Source organism: Acanthochromis polyacanthus, chromosome 1 (genome assembly GCF_021347895.1).
Source record: "Acanthochromis polyacanthus isolate Apoly-LR-REF ecotype Palm Island chromosome 1, KAUST_Apoly_ChrSc, whole genome shotgun sequence".
NCBI classification, from domain to species: domain Eukaryota; kingdom Metazoa; phylum Chordata; class Actinopteri; family Pomacentridae; genus Acanthochromis; species Acanthochromis polyacanthus.
In genome coordinates, this window is record NC_067113.1 from 29,036,843 (window position 1) to 29,060,879 (window position 24,037).

The following is a 24,037-nucleotide window of genomic DNA, read 5'->3' on the forward strand; positions in this document are numbered from 1 at the left end:
AACACAAAACATAGTCATATTCTGGTAGCTATCGTAACAGAATAAAATAACTGTAAATAAATAAAAACAGCAATTTCCCCATTATTTATTATCTGTAAAAACCAAATATAGAAAAAATGAAAATATATATAGCATAGAATATATACTATAATAAGATATAACAATAATAAAAACTAACAATAATAAAAAATAAATAAAACTGAAATTGTATTTTTGCAGCAGTGGATTTTACAGGGTTAAGTTAAGACGCCAAAACTCAAAGTTTTCCAGCTGAAAGACCACACAATACCAAAATGATCAGGGTGATTCACTTCACCTCTCAGTGGTCATAATGTTGTGGCTGATTGGTGTATGAGACACTGATGAAGCTCCTCCTCCTCCTCGGCGCGGCACTAATCGCCCTCCATACCTCCGGAGCAGCGTGGTGGGCACAACAAGCTCCGCGGTCGGTCCGCTCCGTCCTGCCGCTCCGCTGCAGTCCCTCCCTGGCACGGAGGACCCACACCGGCTCCCCTCGGACGGAGAAATGAGCTCGTCCTCGGCCGCTTTAACGTGATTCTTCCCCCAGCGCGGATTCACACCCCGAGACCCAGAGAAGAGCCGCACCGGTGCTGCTGCTGTTTACAAACCTCGGTGTCGGACGGTCCCGCCCGCAGCCCGGACCATGGCGGAGAGAAGCGGCCGGCTGAGCTTCCCCGGCGGCGGGGCGCTCAACAGACCGGTGCCCATGAACCTGTTCGCCACCTGGGAGATTGACGGATCCTCCCCGAACTGCATCCCCAGGTAGGACGCTGCAAACTTTAGCTCCGCTGCCAATGGAGATCCTGAGCTGTGTCATTGTCCCAGGAGATGCCCCTGCAGGCCCTCACAGGAGCCTCTGCAGCAGGAGGCTCCGGAGCAGCCTGGTCAGGTGTGTTCCTGCAGATTCACGTCCTCTCAGCTGCCTGCTGGTCTCCCATCCTGCTGCCAGGTCTCTGTGGAGGCTCCTGTGACCCAAAAAGCTGCAGAAATCAAAACAGATTAAATGCTCAGGTTGAGATGTTCGTGCTGCTCATCACAGATCTGAAACTGATCTGAGTTCAGCCATGCTGGGAGAGCAGCCAGCAACTATTTTCATTATGGATTCATCCATTGATTGTGTGAAATGGCAGAAAATAATGAAAACAGGCGGTGATGTGTTCGAGCCTCGGGGCTTCTTGATGCTGGTTTTATTATGTTGTTGCCTCACATCTCCAGTAAACATCACATGTGGCTCTAAAAGACATAAATAACATTTAGAAATGATTAAAAATCACATATTTGAGCCATAATTCTCGCGAAGTTGTAAAATGTGCAAGCCTGCTACTTCTATTTACTGTATGTTTACTCAGTGTAACAGTTTAAGCACAGCTTACTTTGCCTAGATTACTGTGAAATAATATAAAATTGCAAGTAACTGATGCCAATTTTTCATTTTATTTGAATATTTGTGCTGCTGTGGTGCATCTCGTATTGCAAAATCATTTAAAAGTGGAAAAAAATCTGAATTTATCACAGTTAATTTGCATTTTAACATGAAAAGTATCTGTGCAGGTGAGTTTGTTTCTTCACAGGCATTTTTTCCAGTTATGCTTACAGTTTACACAGAGTTTACTTTGACTAAAAGATGTTAAATTACTGTAAAATAATATAAAATTGCAAATAACAGATGCCAAATTTTCATTTTATTTGAGCATTTGTGCTGCTGCGGTGTCATCTCATGTTGCAAAATCAGAATTTATCAGATTTGATTAACTTTTTAACATAAAAAGTATCCAAGTAGGTGGGTTTGGTTTCTTCTCTGGTGTTTTTTCCAGATATTCTTGCACTTTATACATGGTTTACTTTGACTAGATTGCTATAAAATAATATAAAAATCCAAGTAACTGATGCCAATTTTTCATTTTATTTGAATACTTGTGCTCCCGTGGTGCCGGCTAATGTTGCAAAATGGTTCAAAAGTGGAAAAAAAATCATAACTTTTCAACAAAAAATCCCCCACATAGGTGCATTTGGTTCCTTCCAGCGTGTAGTTTAAAGCCTCAAATTTATTTTTTTTTATGCTATTCTCAACTGGAGAGAATCGTGTTTTATTTTTGTGAAGATTGGTTTGTATTTTTGCCTTTTTATGACCCTAAATTTCATATATTACAGCCTACTGGGCTTTGGGAATGTGCAGCAGCCTCATTTTTTCAGGTTTCCCATCTTAATTAATCATTTTATTGATTGTACAGCAGAAAATAATTATGAGTTGCATCTCCAGCTTATGTAATCCCCACTGAAGCATCAGCAGAAAACTTGACGCTGTGATTAAAGAACAGAAATAAGGGAAACACTGTAAGCAGGAGGGATCTAACTGTGGGCTGAATAAATGTGCAGGCGTTTAATCAATTGACCGTATATGCAGTTGTTCCTAAACTGAGGCCAAAACCTCATTAGAGGACGTCAGAAAAAACATTTTTTAGAGTTGAAATGTGGTGACTATTCAGCTCAGGATGTCTGAGGTTTAAACTTGACCAACATCTGTCAGCAGCTGTCAGCCTGGACGTGGAAGTTAAAGAAAAAGCTGTAATTAATATGAGAATATGCGGGAATAAATGTGTGTTTTTTTTACTTTTTCCGGCCGATAAATGCGTCTCCTTTGCCGCTCTCCATCCTCTTAACGTAATACCGTCAGTGGGCTTTGCTTTGCTTCGCTTTTAGCTGAAATGATTCACTTCCAGGAATAGCAGAGCTGTGATGTTATTCAGGACTCGGAGATGAAAAGCTTCCTGTAGCTAAAGAGCGGAAGGTTCAGCCCTCGGGGACCCTGCATGTCCGTCAGCGTCGCACGAAGCCGCTTTGGTTGACGTGTTGGTGAGTTTAGAAGCTTCACTGACGTTCAGACGGTTTGTGTGAGAAGCTGCAGCTCAGCATTGATGCCGTCAGTCAGACTTTAGAGCTGAGCAGCTTCTGGTTAATCAGACGTCAAATCAACCGTCTGAGGCGGAGAAACAAACTCACCGCTCGCTTTCTTTTCATTTGCTTCATAGTTTTTGGAAAATGTTTGATTCCTGTGGCCCAGAGGGATAATCAGTGGAAAGGCAGTGCTTCTTAGTCGGTTTAATTCATTGTTTTTGTTTTGTTTTTATTGATAGTTGCAGTTTATATGCACTGCCAGTCAAAAATTTGGACACACCTTCTCATTTGATCGTTATTTCATGGCTATTTTCATATTAGAATCTCACTGGAGGCATCAAAACTATGAATGAACACATGTGGAATCATGTAGTAAACCAAAAAAAAATCTGATGTTTTCTGTTTTAGATTCTTCAAAATGGCCACCCTTTGCTTTGATTACTATTTTGCATGCACGTTCTCTCCATGAGCTTCATGAGGTAGTCTCCTGAAATGGTTCTCTAACAGTCTTGAATGAGTTCCCAGAGACACTGAGCACTTGAGCACTTGTCGGTCCTTTTTCCTTCACTCTGTGGTCCATCTCCATTGGGTTCAGGTCAGGTGGCTATAGAGGCCAGGTCATCTGACGCAGCACTCCATCACTCTCCTTCTTGGTCAAATGGTCCTCACACAGCCTGGAGGTGTGTTTGGGGTCATTGTCCTGTTGAAAAATGAATGATAGTCCCACTAAACCGGATGTCCTTGTGGTAGCCATGCTGGTTCAGTGTGTCTTCAATTTTGAATAAATCCCCAACAGTGTCACCAGCAAAGCACCCCCACACCATCACACCTCCTCCTCCATGCTTCACAAAGGTCGAGACCATCCATTCACCTTTTCTGACACCCCAAGTAGAACCAAAGATCTCAGATTTGGACTCATCAGACCAAAGTACAGATTTCCACTGGTCTAATGTCCATTCCTGGTGTTTCTTGGCCCAAACTAATCTCTTCTGCTTGTTGCTTTTCCTTAGTGGTGGGTTCTTAGCAGCTATTTGACCATAAAGTCCTGATTGGTCATTCTACTCTGAACAGTTGATGCAGAGATGTGTCTGCTGCTAGAACTCTGTGTGGCTTTTATCTGGGCGAGTGAAAGTTTTTAAGGAATTTAAACCAAATTTAGTGGTACAAATACATCCATCCATGACTCTTCTGAGCTACAACATTCATTTACGTCAACGTCGTTTGCATGTGAATGAGAGGCCCAAGCTTGAAGTATGTTTGTTTTGCAAATTGTCCATATTTGTGTGTACGAGGCTTGTTCTTGATAGGATTCTAATGATGCTTTATAGCAGAAATTTTATGAGTGACTGTCCTAGGCTGTTTCCTTTAAAAACTTGACAGGTGTTTTCCTGTTTTCGTCAGACAGCCTTTTAAAATCTGTTTTTGATAAGTCTGTCTTCATATTTTTGTTGCAGGTGATGGAATAGCACCTTTTGCTGCAGGACTTTCACTTAAATTTACGTTTGTTTCATTGGTGGATAAACCGATTTCACGATTTCTTCCCTACCAAAAAATAAACCAGATAAGAAGCCTGAGAGGCAAATCTTCTGACAGAAAATGTGAGTTTACGGTAACATCTGAAGGTGACTCACGCGAAAGTGTCATTATTTATCAACTCCTGTCTTATACCATCTGGTGAGCCTTCAGAATACAGCTTATTATTACAGTTTGTAACAGGAAAAAATGTGTTGAACTGATCCTAGAGCGTTTAATTATGTCTGCGTGTGCTTCTTACTGACAGCAACCTTGGCGAGTTACTGGAGGATCTAACAGAAAAGGAAAGCTGAATTCAAGGTTAAATTTTTACTTTCTCAAGAGCAGATGGAGTTTGAGTCTTCATTCATGAATGAATATGGGAAAATATATATATATTTTGCCATCCTACACAATAACTGCACTGTTCTGTTGTCAAAATAAGAGTTTAAATGTGAGTCATGATCGCGGGATGAACCTGATCTGTTCTGGTGTCTGTTTACCTCACATGGACTCATTAAAGTTTCAATGCAAGTTGATATAATTTACTGGATGAGTCAAACAGCTTACTTGATTGTGCCACAGAAATGTCAGGAGATCAGTAAAATCATGCAGATTCATCCTCTGGGGACCGATAATGTTGGCCAAATTTCACAGCAAGTGGTCGCATAGTTCTTGAGATATTTTACTGAAAAATAAAAATGTCAACTTCATGGTGGCGTTAGAGTAAGCATCAGGAGATCACTTACAGATCACAGTAGGATTCATCCTCTGGGGATCATGAATGTCTGTATTAAATTTCATGCCCGTGAAACAAAAAAATGTTGAGATAATTCACTAGATATGTCTTGCTTGCTTGAGCTCTTAGGTGAAATCTCATTGATGCCAACTGGTACGAGAACAAAAATCAGGAGATCAAAAGTCAGTAGGATTCATCCTCTAGGGATCATGAATGTCTAGAGGTAGTTTCATGGCCATCTCTGTAGTAAATGTTGAGATATTTTACTAGACGTATCACATTTCTGCTTTGCTGGAAGTGCTATATGAAATGTGAAGAGATCCACAAATGCATAAAGATTCATCCTCTGGGGATTACAAATGTCTATATGAAATTTAACCTCCATCTGTCCAGTAAATGTTGAGATATTTTCCCCGATATGTCGGATTTCTCACTCACTGCAAAGTGCTATTTGAAACACCACGGCAGTAGCAAATCCATGAGGATGCATCCTCTGGAGACCATGAACCTTTTTTAAAAATTTCTTGGCATCATTCTTCAGGAAAAATGTGTTCAAATGATGTTGGGGCACGTTTAATTAGTGTACTTCTTGCTGGCAGAAACCTTGACAAGTTACTGGAGGATCAAACACAAGAAGAAATCTGAATTCAAGGGCAAATTATTTAAATCATCAAAATATTAAAGTATGAGTTTAAGTGTGAGTCATGTAAAAAGAATAAACCTTCTGTGTGTTAATCCTTCCTGGTGTCTGTTTACCAGACATGGATTCATTAAAGTTGGAACGGTAAGTCAAGCTGTTGTCTGCCATGAGGGACCAAGTAGCATTTTTAATTTAAGCTTGTAGCCTTCGCGTTTCTCCTGATTTTTATCAATTTATCCTGTAACTTGTTCCTCCTGCTCTCCGAGGTGTCTGAGGCTCGAAGGCTATTAGTCTGGGCGGCTTAAAGAATCGCTGCCTCTGCACCGATCTCACGTTTCCCAGAGTCACTTCAGGACACGTGCTGCTCCATGCCGGGGTACTTAATAATCACCTATCAGAGGTGAAGGAGGGCCTTTAATCGCCTGCCTTGGAGGGCGGCGGAATTATAATTGCTCGTGGAAACTCAGATGTCACGAAAAAAAGGAGAAGCGGCGGCTGAAATGCAGTTTTTATGAGGCTTTTCTTCTGCTGCTGCTGCTCATAATGTTAAAGCAGAAAATGAAAGACATGAAGGCTACACCGACTGTCCTTATTATACGACTTTTATGCTCCGCTCGAGAGTCTCGCTGACGTTCTGTTGTGTCACCTCGTCATGAGAGGCATTTGAATGAAAACCAAGTGCGCCTTTTTATCGCTCGCTTCATCTGAATGCGTTGCCGTAATTGCACACTTATTCCTAAGGATGGACGAGCCTTCCAAGAGCCTCTTCAGACCTCGAAATCAATCAACCTGCCACCGCGATTACTGCCACCTAAGCCTCTCTTTGCTCTTCAGATCCAAGGGCAAAGAGCTGCGTTTCATCTTGGAATGTCTTGAAGTGGGTGTTGTTTGCATTTCTGCACAGGAAAATCTGTATGAAACTTAACACCCATCTACCTACTACGTCTTAAGATATTTTTACTAGATTTGTCAGATTGTTTACTTGCTTGAGAGGCTACAGGAAACAGCAAAATTATGAAGATTCCTCAGAGGAACTTGAATGTTTTTTCTAAATTTCTTGGCACGTGATTAAATTATTCTTATTGAAAATGTCAATTTCATGGTGACACTAAAGTAAAAGTCAGGAGATGACTTAAATTAGTAGGATTCATCCTCTGTGGACCATGAATATCTATGTGACAATTCATGGCATCTATCAAGTAAATGTGAAGATATTTTACAAGATATGTCAAATTTCGGACTCATTTGGGGTCCCACATGAAACATCAGGGGATCATCAAAGTCATAAAGACTCATCCTCTGGGGACCAGGAATATCAAGATGAAAGTTCATGACCACCTATCTGGTAAATGTTGAAATATTTTACTCGACATGTCAAATTTCTTCCTTGCTGGAAGTGCGATATGAAACATCAGGAGATCATCAAATTCACATGGATTCCTCTTCAGGGGACCATGAACATATATCCAAAATGTCTTGGCACTTGATTGAATAGTTGTCATTGAAAAGTTAAAAAACTTTGTGGTGATTCTAGAACAAAAATCAGGATTCATCTTCTGGGGATCATGAATGTCTAGAGGTAGTTTCATGGCCATGTATGTAGTAAATGTTGCTAGTTTTATCAAATTTCTTCCTTGCTGGAAGTGCTGTATGAAAAGTCAAGGGATCAGCAAATTCATGAAGATTCATCCTCTGGGGATCACAAATGTTGGTATAAAATTTAATCCCTGTCTGTCCAGTACATGCTGAGATATTTTACTAGAAATGCCAGATTTCTCTCTCACTCTAGATGCTATTTGAACCATCAAGGCAGCAGCAAATCTATGAGGATGCATCCTCTAGAGGCCATGAACATTTCTACTAAATTTCATGGCATCATTATTTTCATATTACAATTTTCAATCGGAGGGGAAAAATGTTTTCAGATGATCTTAGGGCATGTTTAATTATGTTTTGGTGTACTTCTTGCTGGCACAAACCTTGACAAGTTGCTGGAGGATCTAGCACGATAGGAAATCCGAATTCAAGGGCAAATTTTGAGGTAATTACCGCCACCTAAGCCTCTCTCCGCTCTTCAGATCCAAGGTCAAGGAGATGCCTTTCATCTTGGTATTTCTTGAAGTGGGCATCGGTTGCATTTCTGCACATCGGCCCACAGGCGAGAGGCCGCCAGAGATGGGGCCAATCTCGGAGACAGAGCCGGGATTGAACGGAGCCCCTCGAGTGGCAGCTGGAGCCAGTAGGCCGTCATATTTGGTCCTGTTGGAGGCGAGAGTGCTGAGATGTCGCTTTGAGCGGCAGCGAGACACTCAGCCTTTTGTCCCCTGGCAGCCTGGGACGGTCACACTGAGGGAATTTAGAGTAGGATGGATGAGGGGCAGTTGAAACCTCTCATTGTTTCATGTTCCCCTTTGTTGTTCTTGTTGTCATGCACTTGGTGCCTGTTCTGTACCAATGTTTGCGAGTTTGAACAAAATGAAGAGGCCACGCCAGCAGCCCCGCGAGCTAACATGCTAACATGCTAACAATGATGACGATGCTTTGTGTTTGCAAGTATAGTATTTGCCATGTTCACCATCTTTGTTTTACATGTTTGCATGCTAAAATTGGAAAAACTGAGTCCTGAATTTTGCAAGTAGCATTTGTAATCAAAAAATAATAAATGGTTGCAAGATAAATCCACCTAAAACAACAAATGTCAGCCTTATAGTGTCACTAAAGTCTTTGTTTCAAAGTCAATAAGATTCATCACCTAGAAACAATGAATGTCTGTACTGAAATTTGTGCCTAAAAATGTTAAAATATTTTATGAATAAGTCAAAATGTCATGCAAATTCATGAGGATTTACCTTTTCAGGCAACTAATCACAAAGTTGTCAAGACATTTCACTAAAAGATAAAAAGTAAAATCAGTAGAATTCATCCTTTTGAGGACCATGAACATCTGCGGCACATTTTGTGCCCATTTCAGCAAATGTTGAGATTTTAAAATGTTAAAAAAATAATGGTTGTAGAGCTACATGAAATGTTAAGAATTCAGAACATTTATAAAGGCCCGTCCTCAGGGGACCATAAATGTCTGTATCAAATTTTGTGCCTATAACTTTGGGATTTTTTATTAAATAAAATCATGATGTGTAAAATAAGAGATTAGCAGATTCAGCAAGATTCATCCCCGAATGTTTGATTTATACTCGGTTGCAGCTGACTGAATTCTGGAGGAGATGTTTTCCGTAAAATCAAAATGATATATGCAGTACTAAACCAGCTCACCATATGTTTCTGACTTTCTCGCTTGTTCTCTTTGCTGAGTGAATCTCCCGCCTTGTTCTTTGAATGTTAAGTCGGAGGCTCTTATGTAAGACTCCCCCTATGTTGCTGATGCAGCTCGTCCTGGAGGACGGACGGACGGACGGGTGAGGACAAGGAAGGACAGTCGCCTCCTCACCCACCAACCACAAACACATTTGAGACACTTTGCGACTCTGCAGGCCGATCAATTCTGCCTCCAGCTGACTCCCATCATGCCTCAGCGGTCGGCTCCACGCCTCACCGCCTGCTTTTTGTATTCTCCTATTAACCCCCCCACGGACAATATTTGATTTCTGCAAACCCGCGTTGATAATATCTGTTTTGCAAAAAGCAGAAATGCGGCGGTCTCTGTGTTTTCTGTGTGCACAATGTGTTTACACTGTATTTAGCTGGAGCTGGAAGGACGACACTGATAGGGGCTCCAGCCGCACGTCAGAGATGATAAAGTGTAGACATAAATAGCAGATTACTGTAAATATTCTGCTTTAAAACACGTCTGCATGTGATCAACTCCATATTAGCTGCTTCTAGGAAACGCACAAAGGAGCTAATATTCTTCTGGGTGAAGAAAGGTTGTGAAAATGCCTGAAAAGTGAGCTATTGTGTTCGGGCTCAGAGAGGGAATAACACTATATTCTGCATGCATCTGCAGCGCCGACATTCTATTAGCATAAAATTAAATTCATGCTAATTGGGAAAACAGAACATGTGCCTCTTGAGATATGGGGTCCAGACTTCTATTTGTTTTTCAGCTCAGCAGCACTTCTTAAAGGAAAATGTCACTTGTGATGCAGCCGAGCTAAAACCAACCTGCTGTAAATGTTCGGTCTTGGGAGCATAACGTCCTCTTCAGCCAGTCTAAAGAGTAAATAAAACCTCCGGGTGAAGCAGCGTAGACTAAATGGCATCCAGCTGAACCCGCCACATAATAAGAACAGCTTATCAAAAGGATATTAGACAGAATTGATGCAGCAAAATGTTGCTGCCGGACGTATCCACAGGGACTGATAAATGTCTGGTCATTATCCGCATTTCAGTCGCCGTTGTTCGGCCTCTAAAATGCAGCGGATTGTGGTTCATAAAAAGTGTGAAATCTCTCAAAAGTTTAACATCTTTCACTAATTGTTTTGGTTTTGCAGCTGCTGTTTTTTGGCACCAAGTAGGCTTTTTAATTTTATGGTAAAATGCAAGTTCCAGGTCAAATGGCAGCAACCTATTAGCATTAGCATTAGCTTAAACAGCCACTAGCAAATGTATACATAAATGCACATACGTACCATTTATTAACATTTTCTACTTTTGTTTTCTTTTAATTTGCTGAGATTATGATACACGCTAAACGGCTGCTTTATTAGCTACACCTGTAAGCTTCAACATTTTTGCTAATGTCTGAAAACCATCCTGCCTTATGCTTAATCTCGCAGTTACAGGAGGTGGCGGGGGTTTGTTAGACTGATTTGCAATTACAGGCGTTCCAAATATTTGTTCAACTCATTAGCATGAAAGAGGAGAGCAAATATTAGAAACATGCTTAGATGTGATGCGGTCCATAAAGTTTAATTATCGCCTGTTTGACAATGTCAATAAAAACGGTGAATGTGGAAACGTCGCAAAATTGAATAGCATTAGATTTCACAGGTGTATCTAATGAAGTGATTGGTGGTTGTGCTTTTTTTTTTTTTGCTATTAGTTTGCAGTTACTTTAATTTTATGCATATTATTTTCTTCATGTTCATTTTACATTCTCTATAGCTCGATGTAATTTGAACTTTTACGTAGCTTCAATTTGCCTTTTTTATTTTGAGAGATTCATTTAAAAAAAACCAAAAAAAAAATAACAGTTTGCTCCAACCAGATTCTGTCAAAAACAAAAAAAATCTATGCTTCTTTTCGCATCTGTGAAGTCTTTCGGCACTCAGCTGTTACCAACAATCACATGACAAAAAATCAGAGACTTCTTGACTGAACTGCAGGATGTGTTTACACAGAGCTAATATGGGACAAGTATTGAAAAAAGAAAAAATAACTTAAATATTCATGAGCATTGAGATTAGGTTTTGTTTTTTTTGGTGAAATAATCAAAGGAATTCGACTTTCTTTTTCTTTTTTATGATTTATAGCATAAGAAAACTTTGTTATACTGCACATATGACATTTTTTCAATTCAGAAAATTAAAATTTTGGACTTTTCACTCACTTTTAGCTCAAATGTCAGTTTTCTCTTCTGATATTTTCACTCTTTATTACAAGCTTCATTCATTCATCTCATTTTCCTCACTAATGAGTGGTTTGCTCAGATAGAATTGACTCAAAAGACAATGAGACGCTTTACATTGCTTATTATTTATTTGTTCATGCGACTGTGCATGAGAACTTTAATGTCATTAAACGACAACATGTATTGCACCAGATTTAGCTACAGGCTCATTTCTGTCTGCATTATTGTGCAGAGAGACACAATAATATATGTGAAATACAAATACATGTTAGAGGTAGCGTACAAATGAGATGATTTGATCAAAACCTGCTTATTTTCGGCTCAAAAGGGTCACAAAACATTAATTCCCTGCTCGTTAATCAGGTGATGTAACTGTGACAATGCCTGCTTTGTTCATTAAATCCACAAATCTCTATTCCACTAACAGATAAACTCCCTGTCTGTCAAGCGTCATCGTGCAAAACTGGATTTTCTCCGATTGTTGGCTGCAGAGGTGACCTTATTTCCAAATGTGGCTCAAATTATTGAGAGAGCTCCGTGATTACACAGGGCCTGTTTACTCTGCCCCGTGTTCCAGCACTTCAGAGGGGTAATGCAGAGAGAAAAAACGAGGTTATCGGGCTGAAAAGGCAGCGACGGAGAGCGAGAGAAATGTGTCAAAACTTTGTGCCAGATGTAGATGAGATTATACGTCGAGGCTGCTCACGAACAGTCGAGGCTTAGTGAAAGGAGATGTGACATTTCTGGAGCTCAATGTGCCGGCTGCCTCGTCCTGCTTTGAATCGTCTGTCCCTGAGTGAAACGTTCGGAGGTGTGTGAAGTCCAGGGTCACACTGAAGGGGAATATTGATGAGTTTTTGGGCGCTGATTCTCTATTAAGCATGATAAAGTCCGGTTAAAATGTTAAGAAAATGCACATTTAGGATAGTTAATAACACGGATTCTGGCTGAAATTGTAATTTTCTGCCTCACCTTTTACATTTTGTCGCCTTTAATTCGTGCGATTCCTGCGTTTTGATTAATTTCCTGACATCTTCTTCGCTCCTGTGTTGATTTGTTGTCTTTCTTCCTGCTTCGGCCTCCTGCCGGGTCATCGCTGTCGACGAGAAATTGTTCTCAACTCCTCTTACCTGGTAAAATAAAGAATAAATAAATAATTATTTCAACCTTCTGCTCTGACTGCGCTTGTTGTTTCTCTCTGCGGTCATATTTCCAGTGCGGTTTTGCTTTTTTTTTCCTCTTTGATTTGTGCCTCCAAACACTGACTTTCCAGGGAAATCCTCGTAATGCATTAGTCACCCATTTCCACAGCAACAGTGTTTGCATTACTCTGCACTTTGGCAGCGGAAGCATCAGGTATATCTTTGCACCGGCTGCTGATTATTAATTTTCTGCGTGCTTGCTGCAGAGGGTTTCCAGCTGCAGTATTCATCACATCTTTTATTGCATTTTTTGCCTCATGAGTGCACCTTTTTTTAAAATTCTCCTGCAGGCTGAATCGCAGCTCGTGTGAGAAGAGGGTGTTGCTATTTCAGTTCTGAGGCTTAAGAACTTTTTTTTTTTTTTGCTGAATTCAGAGCATGGAGGAGAAATGTAGGTCAGGCTCCTTTTGGACAACTTGCGGCCTGCCTGGGAGGAGAGCTTAGAAGGTTTAGCATATTGTAGTAATTAGGAAAGCTGCTGTGCCACGTCTGGCAGCTCGCTCCTGGGTGGCTGAGTCATATGACCCGGTCCGTGTTTCCACCGATGGACAGACGGACACACGGTGAAAATCCTGAGGTTGGCATTGGCGAATAAACCTTTTCATCTGTGCCCCTGGACGACGGCCGCAGAAAATGAGCATTCATTATCGCTGCCAGTCAGAAATAAGCGTTGCTTTACAAGCCTGTAAACATAACCTCTCTGGCCTCCTGGACGCTGAGCGAGCTGCAGTGGCAGTGGTCCTGCTAATCTCCTCCAATGCAGGCGCTGAGTGAAGTCGTGGCGGTTTTAATAACGAAAATAAAACCCTTTTGAGATGCGTAATGTTGCTGCTTCATCAGCCTGTTAAAGTGGAAGCGTTCTGTCATTCAGACAAAAGCCGCTTCTATAATAATGCTCCTCAGGCTTCATTCAGCCATAAACCAACTCAGTGATGAGAGAAACACAATGTGATATTTGTCTTACACAGAAGTCATGTATAACCAGGCGTGAACTAACCGTGACGTCACCCGTTGGTTTCAGCGCAGAGAAAATGGAGCTCGGATTTTGCTACTTCCTGGCCACCATTTTGGATTTTGTGGAGCCAGTGACGTAAAAAGCGTCATCAAACAGGCTGGACCGGAGAGCAACTGGGGGCGGGACCAGTCTATGGGCGGGGCAGACTGAAGCCAGACTGCTGAAAGCCTCGCCCTAAAGGATCTGTCAATCATTCCAGACAAGACTGTCCATCAAGTATAGCCACGCCCCCTGGCTCCGCCAACTTTAACGATTTATTTAAAATTCAGTATTGATTTATTTTAAGATCGGCCACCTGATCTCTCATTTTGACCATGAAAACTAACGGGAAAAAAATCCTGAGCTGTAGAAAATCAGTCTATCAAATTTCATTTTTTCCGGTGATGAATTGGGGTCTATGGAGCAAAAGCTTTTTGGAGCCAACCCTAGTGGACGGCGTGATATTGCAAGTTTTTGACACTTCCGGGTGGGCTTCATTTTTGGAACCAGATGCTACGTCCATCTTTATATACAGTCTATGTGTATAACGCATAATAATGCTATAATAAACTAAACCGTAAATCTAAATTATATGTCAAGCAAGCGATTTAAACTGTCCAAATCTTTAACTGCCTTTTTTATTTATAATTTCCTAAACACAGTCAGCTCTGTCCACGTGTGATGATAATCTAACTCCACCAACAGTGAAGTAAAAATGTCCCTCCAGCTGTGATGGAGCTCAGAATCCATCCATCCATCCTCTATACACCGCTTTATCCTCACTGAGTCAGCTGGGATAGGCTCCAGCACCCCCCGCGACCCTAGTGAGGAGCTCAGAATGCAGCCTGAAAATAACCGCTGCTTAACAAATCATTTACCTGTCTGAGGTGAGGAAATGTTCCCAGTTTGACTGACCGATAAGACTCTTATTGATTATGTGTCCATGTCAGGGATCATTTAAAATTACAAGCAATGAATGAAGTCACTGATGTTGCTCTGCATGCGCAAATGTGCACAAAAGCGTGCTTGAAAGACAACAAAATGGATCCTGCTGCTGTTTGACGCTGCAGGTATTGAATAAACTTGGAGGAAAAAGTCATATACAGCTGGAAGCAACAAACTGATGCTGTAGGTATTTAATAAGCTCAAACTCAGGCTGCACAGAGGCTAGAGAAAATACGCATTCAAGCCATCAAAATTGTGTGCCATAATCACAGAAAGTGGAAATTGTCACACCAAAAACTGCCTGCTACTCAACGCCTCAAAGACAAAGGAAATGATCATAGATTTCCACAGATCCAAACCCCCTCTTCTTCCAGTGAACACTTGTGTCGTGAACATCGAGACGGTGACATCATATAAATATTTAGGTGTCCACCTTGATAATAAGTTGGACTGGTCTACAAACGTAGACTTCATCTACAAAAAGGGCCAGAGCCGACTTTATTGCCTCAGAAGACTTCGATCACTAGACATCTGCAGTAAGATGCTGCAGATGTTTTATCAGTCTGTGGTAGCAAGTGTCCTGTTTTATGCTGCAGTCTGCTGGGGAGGCAGCATAAAACAGAAGGATGCAAGGCGTCTGAACAAACTGATTAAAAAAGCTGCTCTGTGGTTGGAATCACAATAAACGCATTGGAGGATGAGGTGGAGAGACGGGCACTAAGCAAGATGGAGGCCATTCTGACAAACATGGATCATCCACTTCACATCTGCCTCAATGAACAACGAAACATCAGTGGACGGCTCCTATCCCTGCACTGCAAGACCGAAAGATTTAGGAAATCTTTCTTGCCATCAGCAGTCAGGCTATTCAATTCAAAATTAAACAAATAAGAATCCTGACAACTGAATTTCCCTTCGGGGATGAGTAAAGTGATTCTGATTCTGATCTAGCTAAATACCACCGTCCTTTCAACTTTTTCCTCTGTGCATGGTGTTTTAATTGCTAAAAATGATTGATACTCTGGACTGTACTGTTGAAATATCTGCTGGTTTGTCAGGCAGTGATCTAATGCTGAGAATAATGACTAAATGTTAGTATTTTTTGTATTGGGGTGTTAATGATGACCACAGTGTGTTGCCATATACAGTATATGAGCTGCATCTTCCACTTTGCATGGCCTCAGAGCAAAATTTGCAGTAAATACAAAGTGAACTCTTCTTTGCTTGGCTGATTAACACTCCTGTTGTCTTCATTTGCGATCACCAAAAAATATTGTTTCCTCGTCTGACAAAAATACAAAAATTCAGCAAAAAAATTCCCCAAATTTCTGAAAATTTGCAAAACCTTCAGGAAGAAAATTCCAATAATTCCTTAAAAGTTTCTCTTAAAAGTTTTATTAAATTTGGCAAGAAAATTCTTGTGAATATTTTCCAAAAATGAGTAAAAATCTTCCCAAAAAATCCCAAAAGTATCTAAAGTGATTATCTACATCTCAGTAAAACGTCTGATATTTTCATTAAGAGCATTCAGAAAAAAAATCTACCAAAATCCAGCGAATTTCCTGTCTGAGGTGAGGATTCGCTGGATTTTGGATGATTTTTTTCTGAATGTTCTTAAGAAACATTTTTAACATTTATTTTTTTCCACCCAAAAATGTTCAGAGATTTCCCAAAAATGTTGAAAATGTGGACATCAGAAGTTTCACTGTGAAAATCTATATTTTTTTCCACATTTTCAAACTTTACACCGGGTCAGTTTCAGTACATGCTTCATGTGTTGAATAAACTCAGAGGAAATAGTTCTAAACAGCTGGAAGCAACAAAGGGAGAACACCTGGATTGACATTCATTTTTGGTGGTTTCACTAATCGGACCCACTAGTCTTTGTTTTCATTACGGTAAAGTTTTGATTTTATTAACATTTCAGTTTGTAGTAAATGTTTTAGGGCAGTGTGAGTACGATAGATGTTTCATGATTTGACAGCAAACTGACTATGTTTTAAATCGTATAAATTTGTTTTTTTTACTGTAACAGCTGCCCTCACAAAGTGCTCACCGTTTCATGCACAGAAGTGGGATGTACTACTTTGTCACAATAATGCGCTTCAAACTTTGACCTTCGCAGTCTGTTCTGGGAAATGAGCTGTTATCTGTGTGACGCTGTGGCGTATGGGATTCAAATCCCGGCAGATGTAGTAGGACTACTGCATACATATTACATATTACATTACACGTACTGTGTATTCTGACATGCTAAATCTTTTTGTTCTGTTCTATATAGTATAGTAGTATAGATATAGAAATACACCCTGTGTCTTTTGCTTTCTGTGATGTTTTTGGACCAACATTGGGGCTGAAATGTGGTTAAAACCATCCCCAAATCACCTCATGTGTCAAAGTATGTTGCTTGGGTTTAACTATCCATTAGCCAACGACATGCAGTTCAGACTTTTGCAGTGCTGGAAGTGACTAGATTTGACCTCGTAAGAGTGCAGTGGAGACTTTTAAAATGAAAAGTGAGCAGGGTGCTCTTTCAGACGTGATGCCGTCAGATTAACAGAAAGGAGTTCATGTCTGAAAGGGGCTTAATGGCTCGTCAGGTCGGTTAACTGTGTTTAAATCTCCAACAGTTCAGTTCATGAAGTTCTCGTCGGATGTTCCGTGTCTGGAGCTTCACTGTCTCTTTAATCCACGTTTGTTTTAGCAAACAGCGGCTATTAAAAGCTTCGGTTACAGATTAGAGAGTAGACAGGCTTTGAAACAGGTTAAAATGTGACCCCTTAAAAGAAATATTGTCCTCTGAGTGTCCATAAAACTGGTCAGAACCAACCGATGTCTGTCGTGTCACATGAAAATCTGTTGGACTCTAACGGGGCTGCTTCCATTCAGCGCTGCGTCTCTCTCTTTCGTGATTGTCTGACCAGTGAGAGTTTGGTTGAATGAGGGCATATCGACCACCGAATCGACCAGTCAGTCCAGCGTGTTTTGTTATATTGTGAAAATATGCCAAAGAATCAGATTGTTGTGCAGAACTGGAGCTCAGTTACATGGATTTGTTTAATGACCTCTCAAATCAGTGCTGCAGCACAATCCAGTCCTTCCAGAATCTGTGTTTGAACGACTTTCCAGCCAGATCCACAGCTTTTGTTTGTCACCAGAGTGATTTTCTGACTTGCTACTCTATTATATTGTGTAGAAATATATTAGTTTGGGTCAGGGCGGGCACACAGACAGACGGTGGAGGAGTGCAGGATGCCGCCGTGATCTTTTCAAAAGGTTTGCTTGACATTTTTTGTCAGGAAATTGGGTCATTGAGGAGTCCATTGTCGCTGCTGTGAATCCAAAAGGAGGATCTTGGCCTTTAGTTCTATACATTTGCACTTTATCAGGGGGTTTTGTGTTGATGGGTTGAATTTGCACACTGATATTACCTCCAAATGGCACAGAGATGGCGGTGAATGGAAGAGCTGATCGGCGTTTCCATTACAACCGAAAGATTCGTTATTATTATTTATATTTTAGCTCGTAAAAATCTCTTATCACTGGATGTTTTGACTCATAAGAGCTGTATTTTGCTCTCACTTTGAATCCTAAAGGTTTCAGATTTTTCTAAATTGGACTTTTCATTTGAAGTGTGTTTTAAAACCCGTTGCATTAGCGTCCACTTGAGCCCCCAAAATACAGCCTCACATTTAGTCCAAAACTTTTAACAGGCCGTCAGATGGAAGCAGTTATGGTCCGTGTGTGATCCTTTCAGCCACTTGAGTCGATAAACATTGATATAAATGGACAAAGTGCTCTGAATGTCCATTTCCAACCCGTCACAGCGACCGTGAGAGATCCTGTCGGAGGGCTCTTCAGTCTGACAACACGGAGATTAGCGCAGATGTGGTTTTTCTGTTGTTGACTGCACTGTTAATTTCCACTGTAATTACTCAGACAAAAGAGCCGGGACTACTTTTTTTTTCTCCTTTTGCAATTATAGCTGCTGTTTACAAACTCAGCTGGTATGAAAATCATTATCTGGGACCCTTCAGTCTGTCTGTGATGGGATGTGAAGTGTCTGCTGCAGGTTTAATCCATCTTTAGTCCAAATTTTTAACTCTGACACCATGAAATGAAGCCTGAGGATCGACATTGTGGGCTTTTTAAAGATGTATGGATTGGCTTAATTGAGATGTAGATTTAGAACTGCAACTGATGATTAAAAACAGTGTAAATCTGCAGATTATTCTTTAATTTTTTCATCATTTGACAAAAATTATGGGGAATGAGCCAGTCATAGCTTTAACAAAGATTCTGTCCTCAGATGTCCCCATTTATCTGAAAAGAAGTCCAAAACTCAAAAATGTTCAGGTTACAACTAAATATTAGGGCTGGACCCGAATATCCCGAATAGCTGAATATTCGTTTGCTGTGGCGGTATCCGGATATTAATTTTGGTATCCGAATATTCAGATAGGCGTGTCAGGCGGGTCTCCTCCAGTCCGGGAGACCAGACTAATGGATCCGAATATTCGGCCCCCCCACCCCCACCCCCACTCCCCCGTCGAACGTTATGGGCTGGAATGAATATTCAGATATTCGTCTTTAATAGGGCCCGAATACTGGGGGACCAGAAACCACTATTCGGACCAGCCCTACTAAATATGGCTGATAAATTACTGATTCCGCCATTTTTGCGAACTATTTTTGCTCAGAAACATCTTTCAATCAATGACTAAGACAGTTGAAGAAGATTTTTCTGCTAATAAACTAACAAATAACTGAACATTATTTTGTCTCTAGCTGAATGTGAAGCTTGTATTTCAAACTCTGGCTTTACTTTACCAGACTTTTAAATCTAGACTTACTTAATTTTGGATATTTTAAAGATACTTCTTGTCAGATGTTAGAAATTTTGCTTTGTTTTGAAAAACCCAGACTATATTTGAACTTCTTTTGATAGATGGTTACTACAGTTTATAAAATCCACCACATGGTCTGTGAACAAATGCATATTTTTGTCAATTTTTGGTGTGTTAGCCGACGTTTTTTAATAGTTTGGGTCGGACTTGGCTCCTGTTAAGGAAGTCAATTTATAACGCAAGTAATTACTTAAAAAATCTGTAAATATGCAAATTGCCAGTGCCAAGCACAACTTTAAAAAACTCAAGATGCTGTCCTCGAATGTCCTCGTTTATACCAAAAACTTTAAAGAATTCGGTTTCCAACTAAATATGACAGATAAGTGGCAAATTTGGCATTTTTTTAAGGTAATTTTTACTAAAAAAATACTTTCAATCAATTATCTAAATAGCTGATGAAGATTTTTCTGTTAATAAACTAAAATAAATCAACACATCTGTGCTAAATTTCAGTCTCATATTTCAAACTCTGGATTTATTTAACCAGATGAATAAATCTTGACTTGTTTATACTTGCATAAAGTCAAATCTTTGCAATTTATTTTGTAGCGTTCACACTGTATTTACTGTTGTTTACTGAAGATGATTAATTCCACCACATGGCCTGTAAACAGGAGCATATTTTTGTCATTTTTCGGTGTGTTTCCGGATGCTCTTTCATAGTTTGGGCTTGGCTTGGTTCCTGTTCAGATAAATCTTAATGCCACAGCACACAGTGGTATTTCAGACAGTAGTGTTTCACATGGCATTGCTCTGTCTGTAGAGAAATGTTGCCGTCTGAGTTTGTTGTTGAAGAACTTGACTGGCCTGCCCAGATTCCTGATGCATCCAACACCTTTGGGAGGAACTTTGCGAGCCAGTTCTTATTGCATAACATCAGTGTTGGACTCGATTAATGCTCCTGTGGCTGAATGAGAGCAAATCCCTGCAGACAGGTTTAAAAAAAAGTCTTGTTTTTCTCGAGGAGCGGAGGCTGTTGTTTGAGCGTAATGTTTGGGTCGTGTAGCTGAAGACTGAACAACGCATGCAAATGTTTGTCAGACAGTTTGAATATTCCAGGCTCATTATAGCGACCACAGGTGAGTATTTATCTGCCTCGCGATAATTTCAGAAGTCCTGGACGCTGAAAATGTCACGATTCGTGGGCCTGCAGCTAATTACCGTGGGTGTCCGGCGGTCTGGCATCATGGGTGGAGCAGAGTGCAGCGGCGGGCTGCACATCGCTGCATACAAAGCTCTCATTTGTATTCCAGTTTGTGCCGCGGCCCCCCATGGCTCTCGGAGGGCACAGATCATTTCACGTTCCTTCGTGGATTAGATTCTCCACACTTTGGCTGCAAAACATAAAGCGCCGTCTTGGCTGCTTCGTGCTTCTCTGCTGTTCTGCATCGGCCGCTTTCACCACAGACCACAGCAGCAACTCATATGACATCCTTACCTTCATTGCTTTTATGGTGTTCACCTCTCTCTGTCTCTAGTACAAACACATATTTTCTCAGATGCTCTTTTGTAACCACGTTTTCTGCATCTGCTGTGGTTTTGTCCGTTTCTAGGTCACTCCAGCCCCATAATTGTACAGCAGTGTGATGTTTTGATGATGAGTTCAGTCGATCAATGGGAGATTTAAAGAGCCTGTATTATGCTTTATTTTTTGTTTTTTCTTATTTCTTTAGTGCGTTATAGAGCTATTTTGTGAATGTAAAAGGTATTCAAACATAGAAAGCCCAGAGTCTTAAACGACTCGTTCGGAAGCCAGATTTTGCCTTCTGTTACTTATCGATGTCATCAAGTAACAAAGCTTCAAAAATCGCTCAGCTGTGTGAGAAATCATTAGAAGATAGAAAGAGAAATATCCTTAGTCAATACAGATTACATACATGTTTTCTCTGATGCTTCTATAACCACGTTTGAAGCATCTATTGTGGTTTTTAACTGTTTGTAGGTCACTCCGGCTGCATGGCGGTACAGCGGTGTGATGTTTTAATGACATATTTTGTGTACGATCCACCAGTATGGGATTTAAAGAGCCCATGTTGTGCTTGTTTAAAAGGATTTCTCTTTCCTTTAGTGTGCTGTAGAGCTTTTTTTGCATGTGTAAAATGTCTGCAGACTTGGAGAGCCGAAGTCTGAAATGCCTCGTTCGAAGTCCGGGTTTTGCCTTCTGTTACTCATTGATGTCATCCTGTAACAAAGCTTTAAAAGTCAATACAAACACATATTTTCTCAACTGCTCTTTTTCAGCCATGTTTTAAGCCTGCATCTTTTGTGGTTTTAATTGTTTTTAGGTCACTGTGCCAGCACGGTGGCACAGCAGTGTAATGTTTTAATGACGTGTTTGTGTTTGACCCACTACTAGAGGATTTAAAGAGCTCATATTGTGCTTTTTTAAAATGGGGTTCTTTGTCCTTTAGTGTGTTGTAGATCTTGTTTGTGCATGTAAAAGGTCTGCAAACTTAGAAAGCCAGAGTCTGAAATGCCTCATTTGAAGTCCAGTCTGTTACTTATTGATGTCATCATGTAACACATTTGCATAATGTTTAGTTTGCACCTTCCTCGCAGTCTGAAAATTTTTCCTCACTAGAGCTGCTTTTGCTCAAACTACATCTCACCACCTCTCTACTAATAGATCTTGGGTTATGATATGTAACCAGTGTTGCCTTTCATTCATCAGACCAGCTAACCAATTAGAGCAGGCGGGACTTTTAAGGAGGTGGGCCTTAACGAGATAGGAGCTAAAATGGAGCGTTTCAGACAAAGGTGCTGCAGCATTGTACAATATGAGAAAAATACTGTGTTTTTTGAACAATAAAGCATGTCAACATGTTCTTGTCAAATTGAAAAATATAATTATGAACCTGTAAATGTGCAACATATGGGTCCTTTAATAATCTATAAAGACACAGATAGCTGCTATGTTTTGGGAAGTAAAACGCTCCAATAGAAAATGTCCATGAATTACAGAGGTTCAGGAGCTTCTCTGATCGTTATTTTTTTGATTCGACTGATTGTTTTGTATGTCATATCTCATGCTAGATGCAGACGATCTTCTGTTTAGCTTTATTTGTAGCTCAGTGTTGAATCTACTTTGCTGACCTGACGTGCACTTCCTCAGAGATCTAACTACAGTTCATGGAAATGGTTCATGATTTGCACAAAGATAAAGCTTCTGTGAAATACAATGTAATCGGCTGTAATTGCTCATAATGGAGACACAGGAGCCAGAATTCTGCCTGTGTAGCCATGTGACGTTTACTCATTTTATTAGCGCTATCAGTCCATATTTTAGACTCAGTCAGCCCCTGTGTTTTCGCTCTTTTATGTAGCAGAAATTTTGTTAACAGTAACATTTATTAGCTTCAGCATGATCTGCTCAGTTTCGGACAAGTAGACAAAGAAAGTCAACACAGCGACATAGAAATCCCATCGCTAGCTAGTGTTTTATAACTGCAGAGACACCAGCACAAAGGTATAAATGCTCACAATGGTGTAGATTCAATGCAGGAGTGTAAATGCAGCTTCATGCGTCACATCTCTGATTCCATGCTGTAGTAAAATCACACACTCTGAGCATTATTTCAGGGTTTCTTTGGCATAAAGACGAGTCTCCTTCACAACAATGTAGTAGGATTCATGTTTAAAAGGGGGTTTACACTCAGCTGATGAAATTCATATCATCCTATCCTGCATTTTTAATTCAGTGCATTCATTATAGATTACAAAAAGAAGATCTGTACTTCAGCTTTGGTGAATTACGTCACTCCAGTGTTTTCTCTCTTCACTCTGCCATCAAATATTATGATCGAGGATATCTGGCACCGGCAAGATGTAATTATTAGGCTCTTTCTTTGTGGAAGCCTGTTATTGTTGCTTCAAAAATAGCTCAGCTGTGTGAGAAATCATTGGAGGAACTAAAGGTTTTATTGTTGCGACATTGAGCACAAATTTTTTATTTTTTTGCGGAATCTGGTTAGTGCAGAAGGCTTATTTTCTGGAGTTTTTAAAAAAAAATGAGATCTGAAATTAAATACTTTTAAGAAACCATTTACAATTTTAAGCCTAGATTTGGTTGTTTTTGGATGGATCAGCACATCACAGATGAGTAGTTCAAAGAGTGTGGGAAAGTTGAAAATCTGACGATTCTTCTTGTTTTTGCGCAGCATGGCTCAGTGGTAGAGTGGCCGTCTTGTAATTGGAAGGTTGCCAGTTCGATCCTCAGCCCGTCGAGCTCATGTCGAGGTGTCCCTGAGCAAGACACCAAACCCCTAGTTGCTCCTGGTGGGTCGTAGTTAGCGCCTTGCATGGCCGCTTCTGCCATCAGTGTGTGAATGGGTGAATGTGACGTATCATGCAAAGCGCTTTGGATAAAAGCGCTATATAAATACAACCATTTACCATTTTGCGCATACTGACTCTGATAAATGATTAGCCTGCCGCGCTAGTCCCAGCTCTTAAGACACAAGGGTCTAGGAACGCTCGACAGGGAGGGAGGCGGGCTAAAAGGTTGTCTTTCAAATCACTCTGCAGCAATTGGGTAGGTATACAACCAATCAGTGCAACGAATAGGCTGACGTGGTTCCTAGAGCTCCGGATTGTGGCTAAGTCCCATTAGCTTCCTAACCAGCGGAGCCAACTGGTATATTAAGGATTTGCCA

The 24,037-nt window shown here is 40.6% G+C and overlaps 1 protein-coding gene across 6 annotated transcripts in view; it reads left to right on the top strand.

Annotated features, from left to right (window-relative positions):
• Window positions 1–219: 219 nt before the first annotated feature.
• The window catches only part of pacs2 (phosphofurin acidic cluster sorting protein 2), a 109,663-nt gene continuing 85,845 nt past the window's right edge, over window positions 220–24,037 (top strand). For 2 of the 6 annotated variants that reach the window (XM_022197101.2, XM_022197100.2), the window contains exon 1: window positions 222–783. In XM_022197101.2, coding sequence (XP_022052793.1) covers window positions 665–783 — 119 coding nt within the window. In that variant the 5' untranslated portion in view covers window positions 222–664. Of the gene's footprint in view, window positions 784–20,348; window positions 20,465–24,037 lie in introns of those variants that run through there. The other 4 variants (XM_022197099.2, XM_022197098.2, XM_022197103.2 and 1 more) reach the window with 4 other exon arrangements.